Source organism: Chiloscyllium plagiosum, chromosome 36 (genome assembly GCF_004010195.1).
Source record: "Chiloscyllium plagiosum isolate BGI_BamShark_2017 chromosome 36, ASM401019v2, whole genome shotgun sequence".
NCBI classification, from domain to species: Eukaryota; Metazoa; Chordata; class Chondrichthyes; order Orectolobiformes; family Hemiscylliidae; genus Chiloscyllium; species Chiloscyllium plagiosum.
Genome location: NC_057745.1, coordinates 19056410 through 19079109, shown reverse-complemented (window position 1 = coordinate 19079109; position 22700 = coordinate 19056410). Strand labels below are relative to the sequence as shown.

General features: G+C 39.3%; 1 protein-coding gene across 9 annotated transcripts in view; it reads left to right on the top strand.

Annotated features, from left to right (window-relative positions):
* Nucleotides 1-22700, top strand: part of tcf12 (transcription factor 12) — a 330257-nt gene that overhangs the window by 294429 nt on the left and 13128 nt on the right. For all 9 annotated transcript variants that reach the window (XM_043677463.1, XM_043677468.1, XM_043677462.1 and 6 more), the window contains 3 exons: nt 21190-21304; nt 21432-21594; nt 21714-21943. In XM_043677463.1, coding sequence (XP_043533398.1) covers nt 21190-21304; nt 21432-21594; nt 21714-21943 — 508 coding nt within the window. The remainder of the gene's footprint in view (nt 1-21189; nt 21305-21431; nt 21595-21713; nt 21944-22700) is intronic.

Below are 22700 nucleotides of genomic sequence, written 5' to 3'. Positions count from 1 at the left end.
GCTAACATGACACCTCTGTTTCTAAAGGGAGTAAATTACAGACTGATTAGCCTAATCTCAATCATGTGTAATACCCTGGAATCTTTGTGAAGGATGAGATTTCTGAATACCTCGTAAAATAGGGCAAAGTCAGCATGGTTTCATCAAAGGGAGGTCATGCCAGAATTCTTTGAAGAAGTAATGAGCCAATGGACTATTTACTTGGACTTTAAGATGGCTTTTGACAAGGTGCCGCACAAGAAGCTACTGCATATGATAAGGACCATGGTGTTAGAGGCAAGGTGCTAGCATGGATAGAAGCCTGGCTGTCTGGCACAAAGCAGAGAGTGAGGATAAAAGGGTCTCTCTCAGGATGGCAGCTGGTGACAAGTGGTGTTCTGCAAGGCCCAGTGTTGGACCACAACTTTTCACTTCGTATAATAACAATCTAGATGAAGGAACTGAGGGTGTTCTGGCTACATTTGCAGACAATACAAAGATATATAGAGGAACAGATAGCATTGAAGAGGCAGGGAGGCTGCAGAAGGATTTGGACAGGTTAGGAGAGTGGGCAAAGAATTGGTAGATGGAGTGCAATGTGGAAAATTGTGAGGTCATGCACTTTGGTAGGAAGACGAGAGGCATGGACTATTTTCTAAATGGGGAGAAAATTCAGAAGTATGAAGTGCGAAGAGACTTGGGAGTTCTCGTCCAGGATTCTGTGAAGGTAAACTTGCAGGTTAAGTCAGTAGTTAGGAAGACAAATGCAATAATGGTATTTATTTTAAGAGGATTTGAATATCATAGCAGTGATGTATTTCTGAGGCTTTATAAGGCTCTGGTCAGGCCACATTTAAAGGATTGTGCACGATTTTGGGCCCCATAGCTCAGAAAGGATGTATTGGCCCTGGAGTGTGTTCAGAGGAGGTTCACGAGAATGGTCCCAGGAATGCAAAGCTTAACATATGAGAAACATTCGCAAATTCTGGGTCTAAACTCGATTGAATTTTGAAGGATATGGGGAGATCTAATTGAAACATGCAGAATACTGAATGGCCTGGACAGAATGGATTTTGGGAAGTTGTTTGCATTGATAGGAGAGACTAGCACCTGAGGGCACATCCTTAGGACAAAGGGGCGACCTTTTAAAATGGAGATAAGGAGAAAATTCTTCAGCCAGAGAGTGGTGAATGTATGGCATTCATTGCCACAGAGGGCTGTGGAGGCCAGGTTATTGAGTATATTTATGACTGAGATAGATAATGTCTTGAGTATCATGGGGATCAATGGTTAGAGGGAGAAAATGGTGTTGAGAAACATATCAGCTATGTTTGAATGACAGAGCAGTCTCGATGGACTGGATGGACTAATTTCTGCTCCTACGTCTTATGATCTTAACACTGAATTTAGAATAACAACTTATTTGATAACCCAACCAACTCTATCGCAACTTAATGAAGCTGTTCCAATTCCCATAAATACACCCCTTGGCAAAAGGTAAATTCAAACACAGGTTCTTACAGGCAGGAGAGATTTCAGAGAAAAAGTCCAGGCAAGACCACTGTTAAAATATGGAACCTCTTCACTGTAGCTGCTTATTTGAGTCCCCAACAGTTTTTGATTCTCTGCTAAAACTAAAACCAAACTAGAAAAACAAGACTGAACTGGAAGAACTGGCCAATCCCCTTTCATTGTACAACTGTTTTTAAAAAACACCTAAAGGCTTCCTCTGGTTGTTGCCCTCGGCAGTGTCTGTTAGCCATTTCGGCGCCACTGACTTTATACCCCCTTTGAAAAAAACCAAGGACAACATAAGCTTGTAAAGGGGCAGGATTGTCACATATCTTACTGTGTAATCTTGGCATTAAAATGAAAAGTGATTAACATAGGTGAATTAACCTATATGAAATAATTGCCATGACTGCAGGTTTTACCCAAAAATTGACTCCGATCTGGAAAATCTGTTGCAAAGCATTGCAGAGGACAGGAAAAATGTCACAACTATAAATTCAACAAATAAATTCTTAAATTTGAGTCACATTGTAGCACATTGATTCTGTTTAGACAGTGCTAGGGATAGGAGGCTTCAAAATCTTATTTCAGGAAGGATGCTAAATCCAGTAAAAGCGAGATTTTACCTTAGGAAAGTTAGAATAGGGTTGGATATTTCCAAATCAACCTTTTTTAGGGATGTTATTACCCACCTCTGAACCAGGTGAGACTTGAACCTAGGTCTCCCAGCATAGAGGTTGGGGCACTACCACTGCATCACACAAGCCAATGGAATAAAGTTGGAGAATGAAACTTAGTTGGCTTCCTATGGTACACTTCCTACTGCTAGGTTCCAGTCAGGTCACAAGGGCTGTTTAACTGCTATCTGAGATGAATTAATGATTTTTCTTTTAGCGGTGTTGGTGGAAATTGGGGTCGCCGTGGTGGATGAATTATTTTCCGTACTAAATGAAAAAAATGGCATTTGACAATCAATGTAACATAAAAGGACTCGTTTCCAACTGATGACTTGAACACAATAGCAAGGCATTTTGCTTGCAAGCAAGAATTCAATGCATAGGTTTTTTTTAAAATGAGCTAAACAACAAATAATAACATGTAAAGAAGCTCTGAATGTTAGAAGGTCAGTAAATCATCCAAAGTTATTAAGTTTTTTAAAAAATTCAATTGTTTGAACAAGTTTCTTGAAACTACCCAGGTGACTCAGGTTTGTAGTTCACAGATTTATATGCAGCAAGGAATAACTGACTTTAGGAAATTAGGAAAGGAAATCGGTGAAGGTTTCAGCATGTTCCATTTCATAAGAGTTAAGACCTGTTTGCATTGTCACCCCACCTAATATATGTATGTCGTGTATAACTTGGAGACGGGTTGTATTATGTTTTTTGAGAACAGGTGTTGAATTTTGTTGGCGCTGTGCTTTTATTTCAAAGAGATTTTTGAAACAACCGTGAAATGTAGACAAATGTCATCAGTGCTCCAGTTCACCACCCAAACTGCAGACTGTCAGCTGTATGCTAATGAGTTGAACTATCTGGCCTTGCAGAACAGACTGCTACTCTGAGACAAAGAACCGTTTGAACACCTGTTATGTTTATGTAGACCAGCCACATTTTGCTATGTTATTAAGGTTAGAAGAAAAGCGATGGTTCCTGTTTAGAGGGAATTGACAACTGAACTCCCATGAAGTAATGAAAGCCAAGTTTCGCAGAATTTCTACCTAATGTTTACTTTTGTTCATATACCTGATTCCTTTGATACTACAATATTTGCATAGTTACCTCAAATTTTTTAAAAGGTCTAAAAAGTTTTGAAGTGCAAAATCTTATGCAAATGCAGGTGTTCTGCAACAATAACCCTTTTTTAAAAATAGATTTAGTTGATAGAGGAAGATTGACCAGGCCATTCTGAGAGTGCTACTTCTATTGGAACAGTCCTCCAAATCTTTTATTGCCTATCTTGACCACCAAAACAGAAGACTTTGATTTAATGTGCTTTCATCCAATCCAATTCTCGGTCCTGAGCTGGTGTGTTGTCTAGTACTAGCTGTCGCTCCATACTTTCAATCTCTACAAGCAATGAGTGTTCACTGAGTTAAGCTGATGTAATTTTTGTAACATTCCTGCCAGTTGCTCTGAAAAGCAGTTCTATTTGTATGGCAAGTAGTTTCACAAGAGACAAGGTAAAGGATAAAACCTACACTGCAGCAGCTATTAAGAGCTACTGAGCCACCTCTTAAAAGTGCATGTTTTCTATATCTAACCTAGTTATTGTACTCAACTTGAAATTGATCATGTTTGCAATAATATCTGTTTAAAGTTAAAGAAAAATACTTTGCTGAACTGTCAGTAGTACATTAGTTTTGTAATATATTCTTACCTTACAGAGCAAAGAGCATGTCCTTTCTGCCCAAGTTACAGATTTTCTAATGATCCAATAGTTGTTATTCTACCATAGATGGGAGTTGTGCGTGGGGATTTCCAAGGAAAAGATTCCAAAGGAATTGCCTGGGAAATTGAATATTGCATTGGATAATTCCTCTATATCCAGAACCCTCTGAAAGTCTCCATTTAATTCAGAATTCCAATGCAATTAAGTAAATAGGCTAGATTAAATTATTAAATGTATAGAGTAGTTAATCAACTAACTTCATACTTAGCTCCCCCCCCCCCCCCCCCGGCTGTAGGACTTGCTTCTCCCATTTCCAAAAACCCTTCTGCTGCTCTGCACTTCCACCCAACCCTCCCATCAGGCGGAACCAATGACCATCTCCCACACCATCACCACTGAACCTAACACTCACCATCCTCTCTCTCTCTGCACCACTGAACCGAACACTCACCATCCTCTCTCTCTCTGCTGGGTCATATTTCTCATACAACAACCTACCATAACACTGCATCACTTACCTGGGCTCCTTGCCACCTTGCAACTTGGCATCCTACTGCTACCCACTTGGCACCAATCCCTCCTGGCACTCTCTTCCTTCCCAGTACTCTAACTTCATTCTTTCCTTATGAATATGCCATTTAACAACAGCTATCAAAGTGACTGGCAGGATCTTTACATTTCAGAATGCACCAGCTGACTGCTGTGAAAAGTGGGTATGATTTGTTACCCCCCGACAGTTTTCCATTACAAAAGGACTATCAGAAAGGAACTATGGCTGCACATTTCTGAAGGAGCTTGGAGTTTACTTGGAAATGTGGAGCTCCCTTCTTTTGTGAAATGAAGAATTGGAGTGGCAATCAGTGTGCAATTGCCACTTAGGAAACCTGGTCCAGTGTGTTTCACATAAGGCCATAAGACATAGGGCAGGAGCAGCTAATGTGATGCTTCACATCATCTCCTCTGTTATCTACTTCAATTTTATTTTCCTATTCTATACCCATATCCCTTGATCTCCTTTGTATCTAAAAGTTGATCACTCTCAACCCTAAAAGAATTGAACATTGTTAATTGAATTTTTATTTGTTTGTGTCACTGGCAAAGCTATTTCCCTATCCCTGTTTGCCGTTAAGGTGATGATGAGCTGTCTTTTATAGCTGTTGATTGTGTGTTGTAGGGACACCTCTGTACTGGAAGGAAGGGAGTTCCAGAATTTTGGCTCAGTGACAATGAAAGGACGATAATTTTGTTGCAAGTCTGGATGTGTGGCTTGGAGGGAAATATTCAGATGGTGGTATTCTTATACATCTACTGTCTTTGCCCTTCTAGGTGGTAGATGTTGCAGTTTAATAAGTGATGCTGAAGCAACTTGTTAAAGTTGCTGCAGTGAGTCTTGTAGTTGGTATTTATTGTTTCCACTATACGCTGATAGTGAAGATGGTAGATGTGGTGCCAATCAAACAAAATGATTTGTCCTGGATGATGTCAAGCTTCATGTGTGTTTTTGGAATTGCATTCATCGAGGCATGTAGAAACTTCCATCATACTCCTAACTTGTGCCATGCAGATGCTAAACAGGCATTGGAGAGATGAGACGTGACTCCCTCAGACAATTTAGGTTATTCAAAATGACAGTGATTTGGCAACTGCTACTTACAAAACAATGCTTCAGAAAATCTGAAAATACATTTGTCTCAGTGGCTATAAATTTATTTCCAACCTTGTGCAAAATTGCAGATCTCAATTAGTGAAGAAATGGGACAGTGACAGTTGAGCTGCACTTTGTTGGGGAGGGAGGGAATGATCAGCCCAGATTTTAGTTCTAATTTCCTGAGATTTTTACTGATGATAGATGTGTGGATGTCAAATGAAAATGACTTGAAATTAAACAGAAAATAATGGAAATACTATAGATGTTTGAACATCTGTGAGAGACTACCAAAATTAATATTTCAGGTTGACAGAAGCTCTGCGCCTCTCTCCACGGATGTTGTGAGACTTGCTAAGTATTTTAAATCTGTACTGTTTTAATCTCAGATTTCCACCATCTGCAACATGTTACTTTTAAAGATTGGGCTGAATATTGCATTGATGCCCCCTGAGTTAAATCGTGTGCTGGCATGCCCGACTGAGGCTCAGGTTAAAATTAATTGCATTATTGAACTCTTAACCCACAGTTGGGGAAACAAAATCCATATAATAAAGGGAGTGAGCTGAGAAATAAAGATTGAGAAATTGCAAGCACCAAGAGAGATGCTCCCAAAATAATTTGTCCAATATCTGTCTATTGAACCTATTATGGGAGTGAAGTATGGATGTTTTACAGCAGCTGTACAGAGCATAGGTGAGACCACATACTGAGATCACATATTTGAGAAAAAGTATGATTGCTTTAGCAAGATGCTAGCATGGATAGAAGCTTGGCTGTCTGGCAGAAAGCAGAGAGGGGGGATAAAAAGGATCTTTCTCAAGATAGCAGCTGGTCACAAATGATGTTCCATAAAGCTCACTGTTGGGACCACAACTTTTCACTTGATACATTAACAATCTAGATGAAGGAACTGAGGGCATTCTGGCTAAGTTTGCAGATGCTACAAAGACAGATAGAGGGACAGGTAAATTGAGGAGGCAGGGAGGCTGCAGAAGAATTTGGACAGATTAGGACAGTGGCAAAGAAGTGGCAGATGGAGTACCACATGGAAAAGTGTGAGGTCATGCACTTTGCTAGGAAGATTAGAGGCATGGACTATTTTCTAAATGGGGAGAAAATTCAGAAGTCTGAAGTGCAAAGACACTTGGGAGTTCTAGTCCAGGATTCTCTGAAGCTAAATTTGCAGGTTGAATTTGTAGTTAGGAAGGCAAATGCAATGATAGCATTTGTTTTGAGAGGACTTGAATATAAAAGCAGTGGTGTATTTCTGAGGCCCTATAAGGCTCTGGTCAGACCACATTTGGAATATTGGGTGCAGTTTTGGGCCCCATATTTCAGGAAGGATGTACTGGCCCTGAAGTGTCTTCAGAGGAGGTTCACGAGAATGGTCCCAGGAATGAAAAGTTTAACACACAAGGAGCATTTGAGAATTCTGGATCTAAACTTGGAGTTTAGAAGGATGAGGGGGGAATCTAATTGAAACTTACAGAATACTGAATGGTCTGGACAGAGTAGATGTTAGGAAGTTGTTTGCATTGTAGGAAAGACTAGGACCCTAGGGCACAGCCTTAGTAATAGGAAGACCTTTTAGAACGGAGATAAGGAGAAACTTCTTCAGCCTGAGTGTGCTGAATGTGTGGAATTCCTTGGCATAAAAGGCTGTGGAAGCCAGGTCATTGGGTATATTTAAGACTGAGATAGGTAGGTTCTTGATACCAAGGAGATCAAGGGTTGAGAATCAGAAACCTACCAGCCATGATTGAATGGCAGAGCAGACTCAATGGGCTGAATGGCTTAATTTCTGCTCCTGTGTCTTATGGTTTCCCTCAACTCATTCCTGGGATGAAAAGGGTTTATCTTCAAGAGAGAGGTTGAACAGGTTAGGCTTATTCCTGTAGAGGTTTAGCAGGATGACAGGTGATCTTGTTAAAACTGATAGGATCTTGAGAGGTCTGAATAAAGTGGACACCTGACAAATGTTTCATTTTGTACTGGAGACTAAAACTAAGGACGTGGTTTAAGAATAAGAGGTCTTCCTTTTAAGAGAGTAATGAGAATTATTTCCCTTCAAAGTAATGTGGAATGTTAGAATGTGGAATTTTATTATTTGTTGATCTGGCGTGGCTGTCACTGGCTAGGCCAGTATTTCTTTCCTATTCCCAATTGCCCTGACAGTAGTTTAGTACATTGCTAGGGATCTGAAGTCGAATGTAGGCCAGACCAAGTAAGAAAGGCAGATTTCCTTCCCTAAAGGATCAGGTGGAGTTTGCAACAAGTGTTTGTGGTTACCTAGTCATCCTTTGGCGAGTTCTTCACTCCAGATTTCTGTTGAGTTCAAGTTTTACCTTCTGCTATGGTGGGTTTCAAAACCATGTACCCAAAATATTAGCCAGAGGTTCTGGATTATTTGTCCGATATCATTACCACTACACCACCTCCAAAAGTGGAAGTTGGGACTTTAAATTTATCCTAGGCTGAGCTCAATGGATTGGTCATATACAAGGGACTTTAATGTTTTAGGGAGCGGTGAGAAAAGTGGAGCTAAGACCAAATCAAAATAAGTCTTGATCTTGTTGAATGGTGGAGCAGGTTCGAAGGGATGGATGGTCTATTCCTCCTTAGTTCCAATGATACTCTTTCAAATGTAGTTGATGTCAAAAAGGATTGAAATTCAATTATTGTAAATATCATGGCAGATTGTGTGTTAATGTTTGTTTTCAGCAGTCTTAATGCAGGGAGATTCCCTCCATCTAATTTCCGTGAATTGCAATTTTGCAGAACAGTGCTGATTACAAGAATCTGGCAGACTTGCCACCACTGTTTTTTCGTGCTGCCTGCTTCAGAAGTTGTGTATGGTTCTTGTATCCTCTGCCTTTCATTGGTTGGTGCACCCTCTTAGAATCTCACACCACTTTCTAACCTTGAGCTGGGCTTTTGAAGGCTAGAAGGGGAGCATCTTGGGGTAAACTATGACAGGAATAAAGACTGAACATTTCTTATAAGTTAGAAGTAGGCTCGGGCAGATTGAAAACATTGCAAGGCTTTTTATTTGGAATTTAGTGTCTGTAATTCATGTAATTGTTTTGCTACTGTCCACAGAACTTGCCTCATACTGTAAATTATTAAAAGTTCTCTTTTGAAATATTGCGATTTGATTGTCATGTTGCTGTAAAGACTATCCATTTTCCATTGGCAGTGTTCTGCTGAACTTTTGCTTTTTGTACAAACCAAGTACAATTGTAGTTCATGTGCAATTGTATTCATTTTATTAGCTAATTTATTTGTATATTCTCAATGCAAAAGAACCTATCAGTTTCTCGTGCCTGCTGAATTTTTCTGGTTTTCTCATCGTTTGCGCCTGCTGAGAAAGTCCTGGGGATGTGGGACAACTTTTAGCAGTGTCAGTTGCATCCTATTTGGTTGAGGGGCCTCAGTTGCAAGGGCCATTCTTTCTGTACAACTTTATGCGGCTGCACTTAAAACAGTCAGAAACTCTGATTTATAGGTAATACTAAAACATTTTTGAGGCAAGAATTTTTAAATGAGGAAGATAAATTTTCCAGTTTTTTTTTGGTTTAATATATTTTTTAAAATGTTTTGTTTGTGTATTATGACCATTTAAAATGGATCTCTACAGAAGTACTGTGTTTAAGTGACTGGTTGCAATTTTGAACCTTGCAATTTTGAAGCTAAGGCGCCCCCATGTGTTCTAAACAATGTTCGTTCATGAGTAACTCTAGCTTTTGTACTATATTTCTAAGTACTAATTTTATGTTTCACATTTCACATTACTGAAGTGGTCCTTTTTGGAGATTTGGCAAATATATAGTGAATGATCTTTGCATTCAGCTTTGTATTCTCGTGGAGGCTTTTATGCTTTATATTGAATTGTGCAAAAGTTTTAGGAATGGTACAAAAATACAACATAGCTAGTTGTAATATTTTAAATACAAATTGTTGGATTCATTACTGATCTCCCTTTCAAATTATACTTTGAAATCTTCAATTATTTTATTGTTCAGTAATTTCTTTGTAGATTCTTAAGTTCTATTTAACATTTAAAACCTTTATCATTGCATGTTAAAATGATCTGTAGTTCATAATTAATTAACAAATTATTTACAAATCCATCCAATGTATTTAAAATATAACTCGTCTTTTCATTTTCTTGAATGGTGTGTTATTTTCACTCCATTTTTCAAATAATAAAAATAAATAACCTGCCCGAATGGCAAGTGACCTTTTCAACACTTCCAACAGGTTGTATTCTTTTAAAATTGGCCTCACCACTGAAAATTCAGTTGATCACTAAAACCTTGGGATAAATTATCTGAAGACCCTGAGATATGTTGCATTACTGCTAAATCAATGGTCATTACAGCTATTTGCTAAAATATTACTGACCCTTAACAAAAACAGAAATTTCTCAAAGCTCAGCAGTCTGGCAGCATATCTGGAGTGAAATCAGTTAATGCTTTGGGTCTGTGACCCTTCATCAGAACTGATAGTAGCTAGGAAAAGTTTATTATGCAGAAGATAGGGTGTGGATAAGGAGTAAAAGATAGATGGAGATAGAGCCCAAAGAGAGAGAAGAACAGTTGGACAGACAAAAAGAGTGGACGCCGATCAGCCTAGGAGAATGAATAGCTACTAATGGGGACTATTAGTGGCTAACAATGGGTTGTGTGTAATCGCAGATCATGTGATAACAAGGCATGGTGTGTGGGGGTTGGGACATGGGAGAAGATGCCTCAAGCCCTAAAATTGTTGAACTCTATATACAGTATTGAGTCCAGAAGGCTTTAGAGTTCCCAAGTGGAAAATGAGGTGCTGTTCTTTTGATTAGATTAGATTACTTTACAGTGTGGAAACAGGCCCTTCGGCCCAACAAGTCCACACCGACCTGCCGAAGCGCAAACCACCCATACCCCTACATTTTTACCCCTTACCTACGGACAATTTAGCATGGCCAATTCACCTGACCTGCACATCTTTGGACTGTGGGAGGAAACCGGAGCACCCGGAGGAAACCCACGCAGACACGGGGAGCATGTGCAAACTCCACACAGACAGTCGCCCAAGGCAGGAATTGAACCCGGGTCTCTGGCGCTGTGAGGCAGCAGTGTTAACCACTGTGCCACCGTGCCGCCTGCACTGAGCTTCACTGGAGCACTGCAGCAAGCCTGAGACAAAGATGTTGGCCAGGGAACAAGGTGGTGTGTTGAAGTGTGATAATAGCCACCATGCACAATATTTAAATTTGTTCTAGGTAGCATTTGGAAAGTATTCCTATTTGCAGTGAATGGTTCTGTATTGTTTACTGATTTAGTACTCTACACCCTAAGACTAGTTTGACCTTCCTTTACTGCTAATGATTAAATTATGCTCAACGATTGCCTTCCATTACCCATTGAATATGACAGATAACAGGTTTTATGATAGACTTCAGTTCCTAATTACTTTTGTGATAACTTTGCCACCCTGATAACTGAAATAAGCATTATTGCGCAGACTTTCAGATCAATTGCAGAAAAATGACTTGTCAAAGCATACTTCGAGCAGGATAGTTTAAACAGGTGACCACAAGTTCGGTCACATTATATCCATGAAGGTAGTTCATCTGTTACAGCTACAGTCAGAATGGACCTGAACAATGTGAACAAGATTTTGGCTGGAACCTGAAGTGGAACTACATGTTTTGCTGGGTGTAATGTAAGTGTAATCTTGAAATGTCTCATCATTATGCAATACTTAGAACGTTTGCTAGTAGTTTCTTAGCATATTAAATTACAAAGAGACACCTCATTAAAAAGCTAATCCTACTCAACTAAAACTAACTGTTCAAAGGCTGATATTCTCCAAAATTTTGGGACAAGGAAACTGAAATTTACTGCACGGATTTCTCTTGTGGAAACTGCTACTTCATCTGAAACAATGCAAGTTACCTGAGGCTACTGCCGGGAAAATAATGACTTCACTAATTGAGTTTAATGTTCCTGTGAGACCAAATTACCTAACATTACATGAGTGGGTTGGAAAAGGATTTCATACGAAATAGGGATTATGAGATTCACTGGGAGTGAGCAAATTGAATCTGCACTGCTAACAAGCTTTAATAGATAGATGTACTGTGTTGGCGGTTTTCTTTTCAAGATGTTAACTAAGACTACAATGTAATTGTCTTTTTATTAGTGTTGTGGAAGGTGAATTACCTTTATAGATGTGGAATGAAAGACTTATGTAATTAATTCATCAGTAAATTTTGCACGGTCAGAAAGGACAGATCATATCCAGAGTGAAACACAGCCCAAGTGAATAGATAGTTCAGGGAATTTGAAGGCAAAGTGGGAAATCAGTGCAGAGGGGAAGAGGTACTTTTTGCTTCTGTTTTTTTTGGCTGATATTTGCAAGATCATTTTACTGGATAAATTGTAGCTCAAGATCAGGGGCCCAGCACAAAAGAGTGACATCATATGTATACTGTAAATTCTTTGATAGCTACTAATATGACTGTCTGTATTTACGTTATTTTCAGACTGAAGGTAAATAGGGGAAATATATACAGGCTACAAACTAAAGACCAGAACAGAAGTTTTAAAAATCAAGTTAAGAACGAAGTAATTAAAATAGAAAAGCCAGGTCAGGTGATGTGTTGCACCTTTATCAGGAAGCTGAAAGTAAAGTAACCCTGAGGGAGCAATGACACATAATATGGTAGATTTCACCCTCCAATTTGAGAAGGGGAAGATTGAATTGTTGTTGAGTAAAGGTAACTACCAAGATATGAGGATGAAGCTGGTCAGAGTTGATTGGAAAATGGTGAAGCAGCAATGGCAGCAGTTTCTGAAGAGGATTCGGGAGACGCAGCAGAAATTCATCCCAAGGAAGAAGAAACGTATAGGTGGGGGGAGCAATGATGGCTGTCGATGGAAGACCGGGACTAATGTAACACTGCTGTTTAAGAAGGGAGGGAGGCAGAAGATGGGAAACTATAGGCTGGCTAGCCTGTCCTCAGCCATTGGTAAGATGTCAGAGTCCATTATTAAGGATGAGATTGTGGAGTACTTGGAAGTGCACAGTAAAATAGGACTGAGTCAAGGGGAGGTTATGCCTGAAAAATCAGTTACAATTCTTTGAGGAAGTCAGAGAATTCCTACACTGTGGAAGCAGGATATTCAGCCTATCGAGTCCACGCTGACCCTCCAAAGAGCACCCCACCCACACCCATCCCACCTTACTTGGCAACTGGGAAGTCAAATGCAATATTTACATTCAGTTCAAGAGGGCTAAAATACAAAAGAGGCGATGTACAGCCAAGGCTGTATGAGGCTCTGGTTAGATTGCATTTGGAATATTGTGAACCATTTTGGTCCCCGTACGTGTCTAAGGATGTGCAGGCACTGGAGGGGATCCAGAGGAGGTTTACAAGAATGATCCCCGGGTGAAACGCTTCTTCTTATGAGGAACTTTTAAGGACTCTGTGTCTGTACTCAATGGAGTTTAGAAGGCTGAGAGGAGATGTGATTGAAACTTAGAGAATACAGAGAAGCCTGGATGTAGAGTGGACGTGGAGATGATGTTTCCACTAGTAGGAGAGACTAGAGCCCGAGGTCACAGCTTCAAAGTGAAGGGATGACCCTTCAGAACTGAGATGAGGAGCAGTTTTTTCAGCCAGAGTGTAGAACTTATTGTTGCAGAGGTCTATGGAGGCCAAATCATTGGCTGTGCAATTTCTAAGGTATAGAGAGAGGTTCTTGTTTGGTAAGAAGATCAAGGGTTACAGGGAAGGGATTGGGGTTGAGAAACATCAGCCATGATTGAATATCAAAGCAGACACCATGGGCCGAATGGCCTTAGTTTGGTATAGCTCTGTCACTAAAAGAAATTGAGAGCGTTTTACTTCCTTATAAGTACTTTTAATCCTTAGACCTCCCCCCCCCCCACACACAGAAAATATTTCTGAAGTAAATTTATCATCACAAAATATTTTACATTGGCCAAAATTAGCACTGTCTGACCATATTAATGATACTTTGATGAAGTATCTAATATTTGAATGTACATGATTTAAATTAAATACCTTTTTTGACATTGTCTGGCTGTTATATTTATGCAAAAGTACCTTGCTGGTTCCACATTCAGAGTTTTACTTATATGAAATTGAGGTTTTTAGTTTCTTTAGCTCCTTCATGCCTGCCAACCTAACCTCCCTTCCCCTTCCCTACTCTCCAGAGTTCAGAATAAATGTATCATGTGGTGTGATGCAACATCATCATTAATTATGAAGATTCAGATCCTCGGGGTGATTTACAGGAGTTACTGGGACTGAATTGTACAATGTTCTATGATTGATGTATCAGAGACACTCAGGTAATTTGCAGGAGGAACTAAGTACAATTCAGCAGCTTTGAAACTATTTGCTGCTTTCTATCATTCCCAGGTGACGTCAACTTCTTTGCGCATGCATTCATGGCATTTAAACTATCACAGCTGTTGAACTTGAGTCCAGAAGGTTATCAGGTGCCAAATGACACGCTGTTCCTTGAGCTTGCCTTGAGCTTCACTGTAAGACTATAACAGGCCTAGGACAGAAATGTGAGCATAATTGTGGACTGAGCGGAGTTGTTCTGCAAAGTGTCACCCATTCTATGTTTGATAGCCCTCATGCAGACCTTCTCTAACTTCTCTCCTTTTTTATTTTAACTCTCCAGGCAGCATTTTGCTTTTATATTAGGACAGAATTTAGAGTCTTGTATCTGATAGACCATTGACATTATATTACCTAGCTTGATTTTGAAATTAATATGGTCCCAGAAGCATTGATTTGACTTTTGCTCTATTATTCCAGCAAAATGGTCCGAAATTCATTTTGTAACCTCGTAGTCTAAGATGGAAATACCCAAATCTTCTGTGAAATTTTTAAAATATTAGTATTTAATAAGTCTTCACAGAAACCTAATCCAATTGAAAATCACATGGAATGCATTCCCTCTGGTGTCTAGCTCCAGAAACTAAGCTGCAGGACTGGTGCAGTCTGCTTGTGTTTCTCATTCATGTTTTTAACATTTTTCCTTAACCAGTTTTCTACATTATGATGCAAACACGTTGTCCAAACCATTAGCAATTTTGTGATAGAAATATTGTGGCTCATGAACTTTGAAATTTGTATCAAACAGGAGCATTTGATGTTGTGTTTATGAAGTGCAATAGAATTGAGATAATGTTTTAAAAAAAAGTGGAATGCTGTATAGTCCCTAATAGGCTGATGGGTGAGGAAAAGAGAATTCCACATTGTGCCACTGTCGAAATGAAAGCATTTAATTAGGGATGCTTAACTCACTTTGATGCATTGTTTTGATTCCCAACTAATAAAAGGGTTGAAATTAGTTAAAAATCTGTAAGTGCTTGTAACAAGGTGTTTAGTGTTTAATTACCTGTTTCTGTTTCTCAAACACATCATTTTTAATTGGGTATATCTAAAAATATTGTGATATGTTTCTTTGTTGAGATTTCTGATGAAAGACTATGCATTGAATTATCTTCATGATGAAAGCATCTCAAAGGTGGGCTCATTCATTGAGATGAGTAAACAAAATAATGAAATTATCTTAGGCAGGTGAGTTAATAATTTATTGGATCAATCATAATTTTTACTATATTTAACTCTCATTTGAGCAAATACAGTGGAATCTTTGTTACCTGCTAAAATCGTCATAGGCTAGAGCCTTCTGCAAGGTCCACTTCATTGTAAAACCCTTAAATTTACATCCTCTCTGACACAGAACTTTGTAGTACAGTTACTAAATTCAACATTATACAAAATTGTACTGCACTTGATTCCTTTCTCAAGAGAATTATATCTAATATGTAAGATGAAGATTTGGGAAGTAATTGTCTTCCAATTTCCATTATGGTATCCAATATGGTACATAGAAATTGTAGTGTAGATTATGTAGATAATAAATCATATGTTTATGGAAATCAAAGTGTCTTCATTGCCTTTAGCTTAATGTTGTCAAACCAAAGTTAATTCTTTTGGCTCCTGTCAGCTACTATAGCTTTTGAACTTCGTAACATCAGAATTCCCAACTGCCACATTGGGTTATCAAAAAGTACAGAACCATGGCATGTTGCTTTACCTTCGACTCACCTTCCTCACCTGGGTATCTCCTTTCAGATATATGTTTGTACATATCCTCCATTTCTGTTGCAATGAGCTGCTTCTTGCTTCAATACCTATTGTGGATTATTACTGGGATTTCCAGCTTTGGTTGGGTGTATTGCTAGAGGTTTCGTCACTTGGCTTCCTGCTTCATGGCTGCCCACCTTCACGATCTTGATGTAATCTGTCAACCAGGCACATTGCCTTTCACTGGCCAATTGGAAAGGGAACAGGCCTTTTGCTATTGAAATGAGTCAATCATAACTTGGTGTAGCAGCCTTCCAACCTGCGTCACGCCACCCACCCCTTCATTAGATTAGATTAGATTAGATTACTTACAGTGTGGAAACAGGCCCTTCGGCCCAACAAGTCCACACCGACCCGCCGAAGCGCAACCCACCCATACCCCTACATTTACCCCTTTAACCTAACACTACGGGCAATTTAGCATGGCCAATTCACCTGACCCGCACATCTTTGGACTGTGGGAGGAAACCGGAGCACCCGGAGGAAACCCACGCAGACACGGGGAGAATGTGCAAACTCCACACAGTCAGTCGCCTGAGTCGGGAATTGAACCCGGGTCTACAGGCGCTGTGAGGCAGCAGTGCTAACCACTGGGCCACCGTGCCGCCCACTTCATCTCCAGTATTTTCACAACTAATGGAATTGTGCCATGGTTCGAGGGTTTGAGCTATAGGGAGAGGCAGAATAGGCTGGGGCTGTTTTCCCTGGTGTGTCGGAGGCTGAGGGGTGACTTTATAGAGGTTTATAAAATCATGACTGGCATAGATAGGGTAAATAGACAAGGTCTTTTCTCTGGGGTGGGGGAGTCCACAACTAGAAGGCGGTGAGAGCGGAAAGATATAGAAGGGACCTAAGGGACAACTTTTTCACGCAGAGGGTGATGTGTGTATGAAATGAGCTGCCATAGGAAGTGGTGGAGGCTGGTACAATAACAACATTTAAAAGGCATCCGGGTGGGCATATGAATACGAAGGTTTAGAGAGATATGGGGCAAATGCTGGAAAATGAGACTAGATTAGGTTAGGATATCTGGTCGGCACGGATGAGTTGGACCAGAGGGTCTGTTTCTGTGCTATACATCCCTATGCCTCTATGTTCAAAGAAACTTCTTTCCATTTGTGGATAGCTCGCAGTAATGTTCTGAGGATTAATGGTAAATCCCTAGAGGCATCAAAACAATCCTAGAGAGTGGACAAATCTTGTGATTGTTTGTAGAACCCTGTGCCCTTAATGTGTTACAGCCTCTTTTTCCTGTTTTTAAGAGTCTCTTTAAAAGGCTTTTTGTTTCCCATGCCATTGGTTCCTTCATTTAATCTTATCTTTCTTTTGCTTTTGCAAGACATTTTTTTTTTGTAGAGAAACCTTTGCCTGTCTTCCTGAATAGACAAAATGCTGTGTAAAGGTAAATGAATGTCAATTATTTTCTGGAATTAAGGACATCATTCCCTGAGAGTCGAACCTTTTGCATGTTGCAGTTTGTGAAACTAAGAGACTTCCATAACCTTCCTGATATCCTGTTGCTTTCAAGAGTTCTTTTTGTTTCCTTAAACGTATAACTTTATTAAAAGTCTTCTGTGTGACTAGCCTCTTCTGAGATTTGGTGCACATTATGTTCCTGTCACATTGAAAACAGATTTCAGTTGCTATATCTTCCGCAATTTGTTGACTTGTGATGAAGCTGCTCCTTTAACAAAGTTATGCAGTCGCAGTCCTTGGTTTTGTTTTAGAGAGGTTGTAAACGACAAGGACTCCAAAATGTTTGGAGGTTGAAGGGTTTTAGAGCCAATTTGATAATAGCCAACAGAGAGTGTCTCAGGCAGAAGGCTTTCAAGTTTAAAAACAACACTTGTACAGTGAAAGGGAAGTGGCCACTTCCCCCAGCTCACCTTCTCCCTGGTTTGTTTTTTCAGTAAAGTGGAAAAGCTGCTGGACCCAGAAGCGTGTCCAGGCTGATACTGTCTCCCTGACGTCTATCCTGTAAAAACTTGTGTTTTATTTTACCTTTTGTGTCAAGGGGTGTTTATGGAGATTGTTGCCAATAGTTGGAACAGCATCATTAAATTGGGATGATCTGTTAGGCTTTCGAATAGGTTAAGTTATTCAGTATTCTGTTTTCTATTGTTTATGTTTCAATCAGTAATCTTGTAAATAAATTCTGTTTTGTTTTAAACTAAATGGTTTGACCAGCTGATTCTCTCCTGGAATATCCACTTTACTCTTGCTTAAAACAACTATCAAAGTTAGCGTTGGGGCTACTTCCAATGTTTTGAGGGGGGTCTGGCCTGGTCCATACCAGACTGTGTCAGGATTCTCAGTATTTTCGAGTGCAAATCATACATGAACTATGGTAGTGCATTTGAAATAACTTGACTGTTTCTATTTCCTTTTCCAATTGGGGCGAATCTCTTTTAAAAGTGGATATTCATGTATGCTATTAGAAATGCTCCCAGTCCAATGTATTCACTTTTGGATCAGATGATTCAATAATTCCATAATTGGTAATACTTTGAACATTTTTCTTGCTCCCTGCCACTAGAAGATTCTTTGCTTCAGATCCTTTGTATTTCTCAAAAACAAAATCTTTATTAATAGTGGTTATAGTTCTCAAATCTTCCTAACCCTGTATTTAGGTTTCCATATCATAAGCTATTGGGCTTTCAGGTAGGACTCCTTGTTAATTAGTTCATTTGAGACTGCTTTTACAGCTGTTTTCTGTATTAATTACTGTGAACATTGCGAGCTTATCTTTAATATAGCTAATTTTGAACAATTTCCCATGAGGAATGCAGAATTATTTAGTTTGCACTTCCTAATCCGTCAAACCAGTACCCACCTGCAGAAAGGACAACTGAAACTCTCCTTATTTCACTGTATTCGGTGAACAACAGTGGGAGTTGAGGAAGAACACTCTCCCTCATGCACATATGTTGCAACGGTCGGTCCTCTTTGTTGTTATATTAATTGTATGTTTTCTCTTTATTCCTCTAAAGATCTCATTTGGCTGAACCCAAATATGTAGATCTTGAGCTGAATCTTCAGAACTCTGAAAATCGTACTCCGTTCTTTTTGATTATGTATCAATAACTTGGTGTCCCAACAAGCTTGGGCCTAAATCTATAATGACTTGAGAACAAAAGAAGAAGTATTTTATACAGTAATTGTACACATCATCAGGACGGGAATAAATCATCTTTGAACCTGTACTGCTGTTTTAATTAGTCGATTACTTATCTGACTTCTAGTACTGGATGAGCAGAAATTTCCCATAGTCCTATACAGGCCAAGACTAAAGCTGTTGTTATTGATCCCTGTACGAATCTTTGGTAGCAAAGGGCCCATAAAAGACCAAATTTCATTCTTTATGGAATTTTACAATAGTTTCTTATCCTGAATACATTGTACTACAAACACTCTCAGTCCAATGAAGAAAAAAGTAGCCACTTTTAAAACAGACCTGACTCTATCTCTGTCTTGGTTTAAAACAGTCAGTTTGCAACTGTGATGTTATATTTGACACTAAGATGAACTTTTGACCATATATTTGTGTTATCACTTAAGACTTATTTTCACCTTTACAGTATTGCTCACCTTCATTTTTGCCTCAGCCCCCCCGCTCAAACCTTTTATTTTTGCCTTTCTAACCTCTGGCCTTGCCTTTTCCAGTGCACTCCTGGCTGGCTGTACCCCCCCATAATCTGGAGGTCATGCAAATCCCTTTTGCCATGCTTTATCTCTCAGAAAATCTTATCTACCTTCCACCACTGTGCTTCATGGTCTGTGTTGGCTTCTTGTTAAATATTTCTATCTTTGTTTTCAGATTCCTCCATGGCCTTGTTCTATATTTGTAATTGCCTCTAACTGCATCACCCTCCAATATTTCTGTGCTCATGTAATTCTGGCATCTTGAGCATTTCTTGATTTCTGCTGCACAATTGGTCACTGCACATTCAGTTGCCTCGGCCCTAAGATCTGGAATCTCCCCTACTGCTGCTGCTTTTAAGATGTTTTTTATAACTATCTCTAAGCCAGCTTTTGGTTATCTGAACTAATGGCTGTTTAAGTAGCTGGGTGTCATGTTTTGGTTTGTAATGTTCCTTGGAAGGACTATTGGATGGTCTACTACATTAAGAATACCGTGAGTTGTTAAAGTTACTAAAAATTATAAAACCGTATATTGAGTTTGTTATTGCATAAAAGCATATTTTTGCTCTGTATAGTGGACTGTGAACATTTATGATTTTATCTTCTTTGGATTTTACTTTGTATATTATATTTCACACTGAATCAAACAGATTGACAAAGGGTTTCCGTTTTCGTGATGCTGTGTGTAAAAATGTTTGAATATGTTCTAGTGAATTGAAGTAAATCAACACTGTGACTTTTGTGCTGCATTAAAGTTATATTGGTATTTTATTAAATCTTTTTAATATACCTTCATGGTATGTAGGGTGTTGTTGGCTAGACCAGTATTTATTGCCAGAATTGCCCTAAAAGGCAGTTAAGTGTGAACCGCATTGCTGTGGGTCTGCACTCAATGTAGGCCAGACCAGGTAAGGACAGCAGTTTTCTTCCCTCAAGTACATTAATGAACCGGCTAGATTTTTCCTGACAATGATAATAGTTTCATGGTCATCATTAGACTCTTAATTCCAGATTTTTATTAAATTCAAACTTCACCATGTGCCATGGTGGGATTTGAATTCAAGTCCCCAGAACATTACTTGGGTCTCTGGATAATACTATTAGGGCAACACTTCCCCAGAAATCAGTCCCTCAGTAATCATTTAGAGTAGTTAGTTGTACGACAGCATATCATTTTCACATCTATTTAATTTTCATTGTTTACTTTTCACATAGTAAATTCTTACTCTGAATACCTCTAGGTACTATTAAATGATGTTGTACTCACAAAATTTGAGAACTTATCCCTGACCGACGTATACTATCTGGGTTGAGTTTTATTTCTCTTGGATAGAATGGAATTCTTTTTATACAGCTCAGTTTTTACTAACTGCTTTGTATATAATTAGAAATGTTTGTGGCATGTATTCCAGTCTAAGGCAAATAATGCAGAGACTGGACTTTAACTTGGCAAAGTAGAAAATTAAGTAAAAGAAAACTCTAACATATATAATCCTTTGCAAGATTCTCAGGTGTACTTTAATATCATTGGAAATTTGGCATTTGTGTTTTTACTTCACTATAAATCTGGAAATTATGTCACTGTTATGTGGCTTCTCAATATTGCACGTTTTTGTGGAGCCAGCTTTAATATATTCCATGGATAATTAGACAAAATTGGGTATTCTGATTAGGTGCAAATTCAATTTTATAGATTTCCATATCAAAACAATTAAACAAATTGTATCAAAGCAACAGAGTAATAATCCTCTTTTACATTCTTATATTTAAATTGACTAGATGATAGATAATCATAGGCAATAGTAGTATAAATTGTCATCTTTTGTAGGTTGGCTCTCATCGGGATGAATCTGTCAGTCTCCATAGCAACCATTCGATCATCCCCAATTCAGTCCCTCCTTCAAGTGCAGAATTAAATCACCAGGCACAGGATAACTACAGAGGTATCTCTTTACAGCAACTTAATTCAAAATGACATTGTTTTACTGAACTCTAAATCTCCACAAGTAAATGATATAGCTTGCTATCGGAAATAGTATTTGACCTCTGGGTGCTTATATTTTTGGACAGGACTATCGAGTTTACAAAGTCAGTCTTCTGCCTTGGGTCCAGCAGAAGTGAAAACAGAAGAGAAAGATGAGAACACAAATGACTCTTTCTCATCTGAAGAGAAGAGATCAGATGACGAAGGATCTAAAAAAGACATAAAAATGCAGTCTAGAGGAAGGTCATGGTAAGTCAGTGTTTATTTATCTTTTGTTTATGGCAATTATTGGTTGTAGTTTCAGTAAAAAATCTCTCATAATTTTCCTTAGCTGCAATTTAGCATTGCATTTTTATTTTCCTGCATAGTAATCATGAAGATGAGGACCTAAATCCTGAACAAAAAGCAGAAAGGGAACGCGAAAGGAGAATGGCAAATAACGCAAGAGAGCGTCTTCGTGTAAGAGACATCAATGAAGCATTTAAAGAGTTAGGGCGAATGTGTCAACTTCACTTAAAGAGTGAAAAACCCCAAACCAAACTACTTATTCTTCATCAGGCAGTTACCGTCATCCTTAACTTGGAACAACAAGTTCGAGGTCAGTAGGCTTGAGGTTGACGACTTATAATTATGACTTAATTTTTTATAGATGTTAACCAGTGTGATCAAAATGAGTTTGCCTTTAAAATTGTCATGCCAGCCTTCCTCAGCAGTGTAATGAGCAGCTCATCCATACAGACCAGGTAATTGCCATATTCAACGAGGTAAAAACAATGACTGCAGATGCTGGAAACCAGATTCTGGATTAGTGGTGCTGGAAGAGCACAGCAGTTCAGGCAGCATCCAAGGAACAGCGAAATCGACGTTTCGGGCAAAAGCCCTTCATCAGGAATAAAGGCAGAGAGCCTGAAGCGTGGAGAGATAAGCTAGAGGAGGGTGGGGGTGTGGAGAAAGTAGCATAGAGTACAATAGGTAAGTGGGGGAGGGGATGAAGGTGATAGGTCAGGGCGGAGAGGGTGGAGTGGATAGGAATGCCATCCCGTATTCCCAATTCCTCTGCCTCCGCCGTATCTGCTCCCAGGAGGACCAGTTCCACCATAGAACACACCAGATGGCCTCCTTCTTTAGAGACCGCAATTTCCCTTCCCACGTGGTTAAAGATGCCCTCCAACGCATCTCATCCACATCCCGCACCTCCGCCCTCAGACCCAACCCCCCCAACCGCAACAAGGACAGAACGCCCATCAAAGTTTTACCTGCACATCCACTAATATCATTTATTGTATCCGTTGCTCCCGATGCGGTCTCCTCTACATTGGGGAGACTGGGCGCCTCCTAGCAGAGCGCTCTAGGGA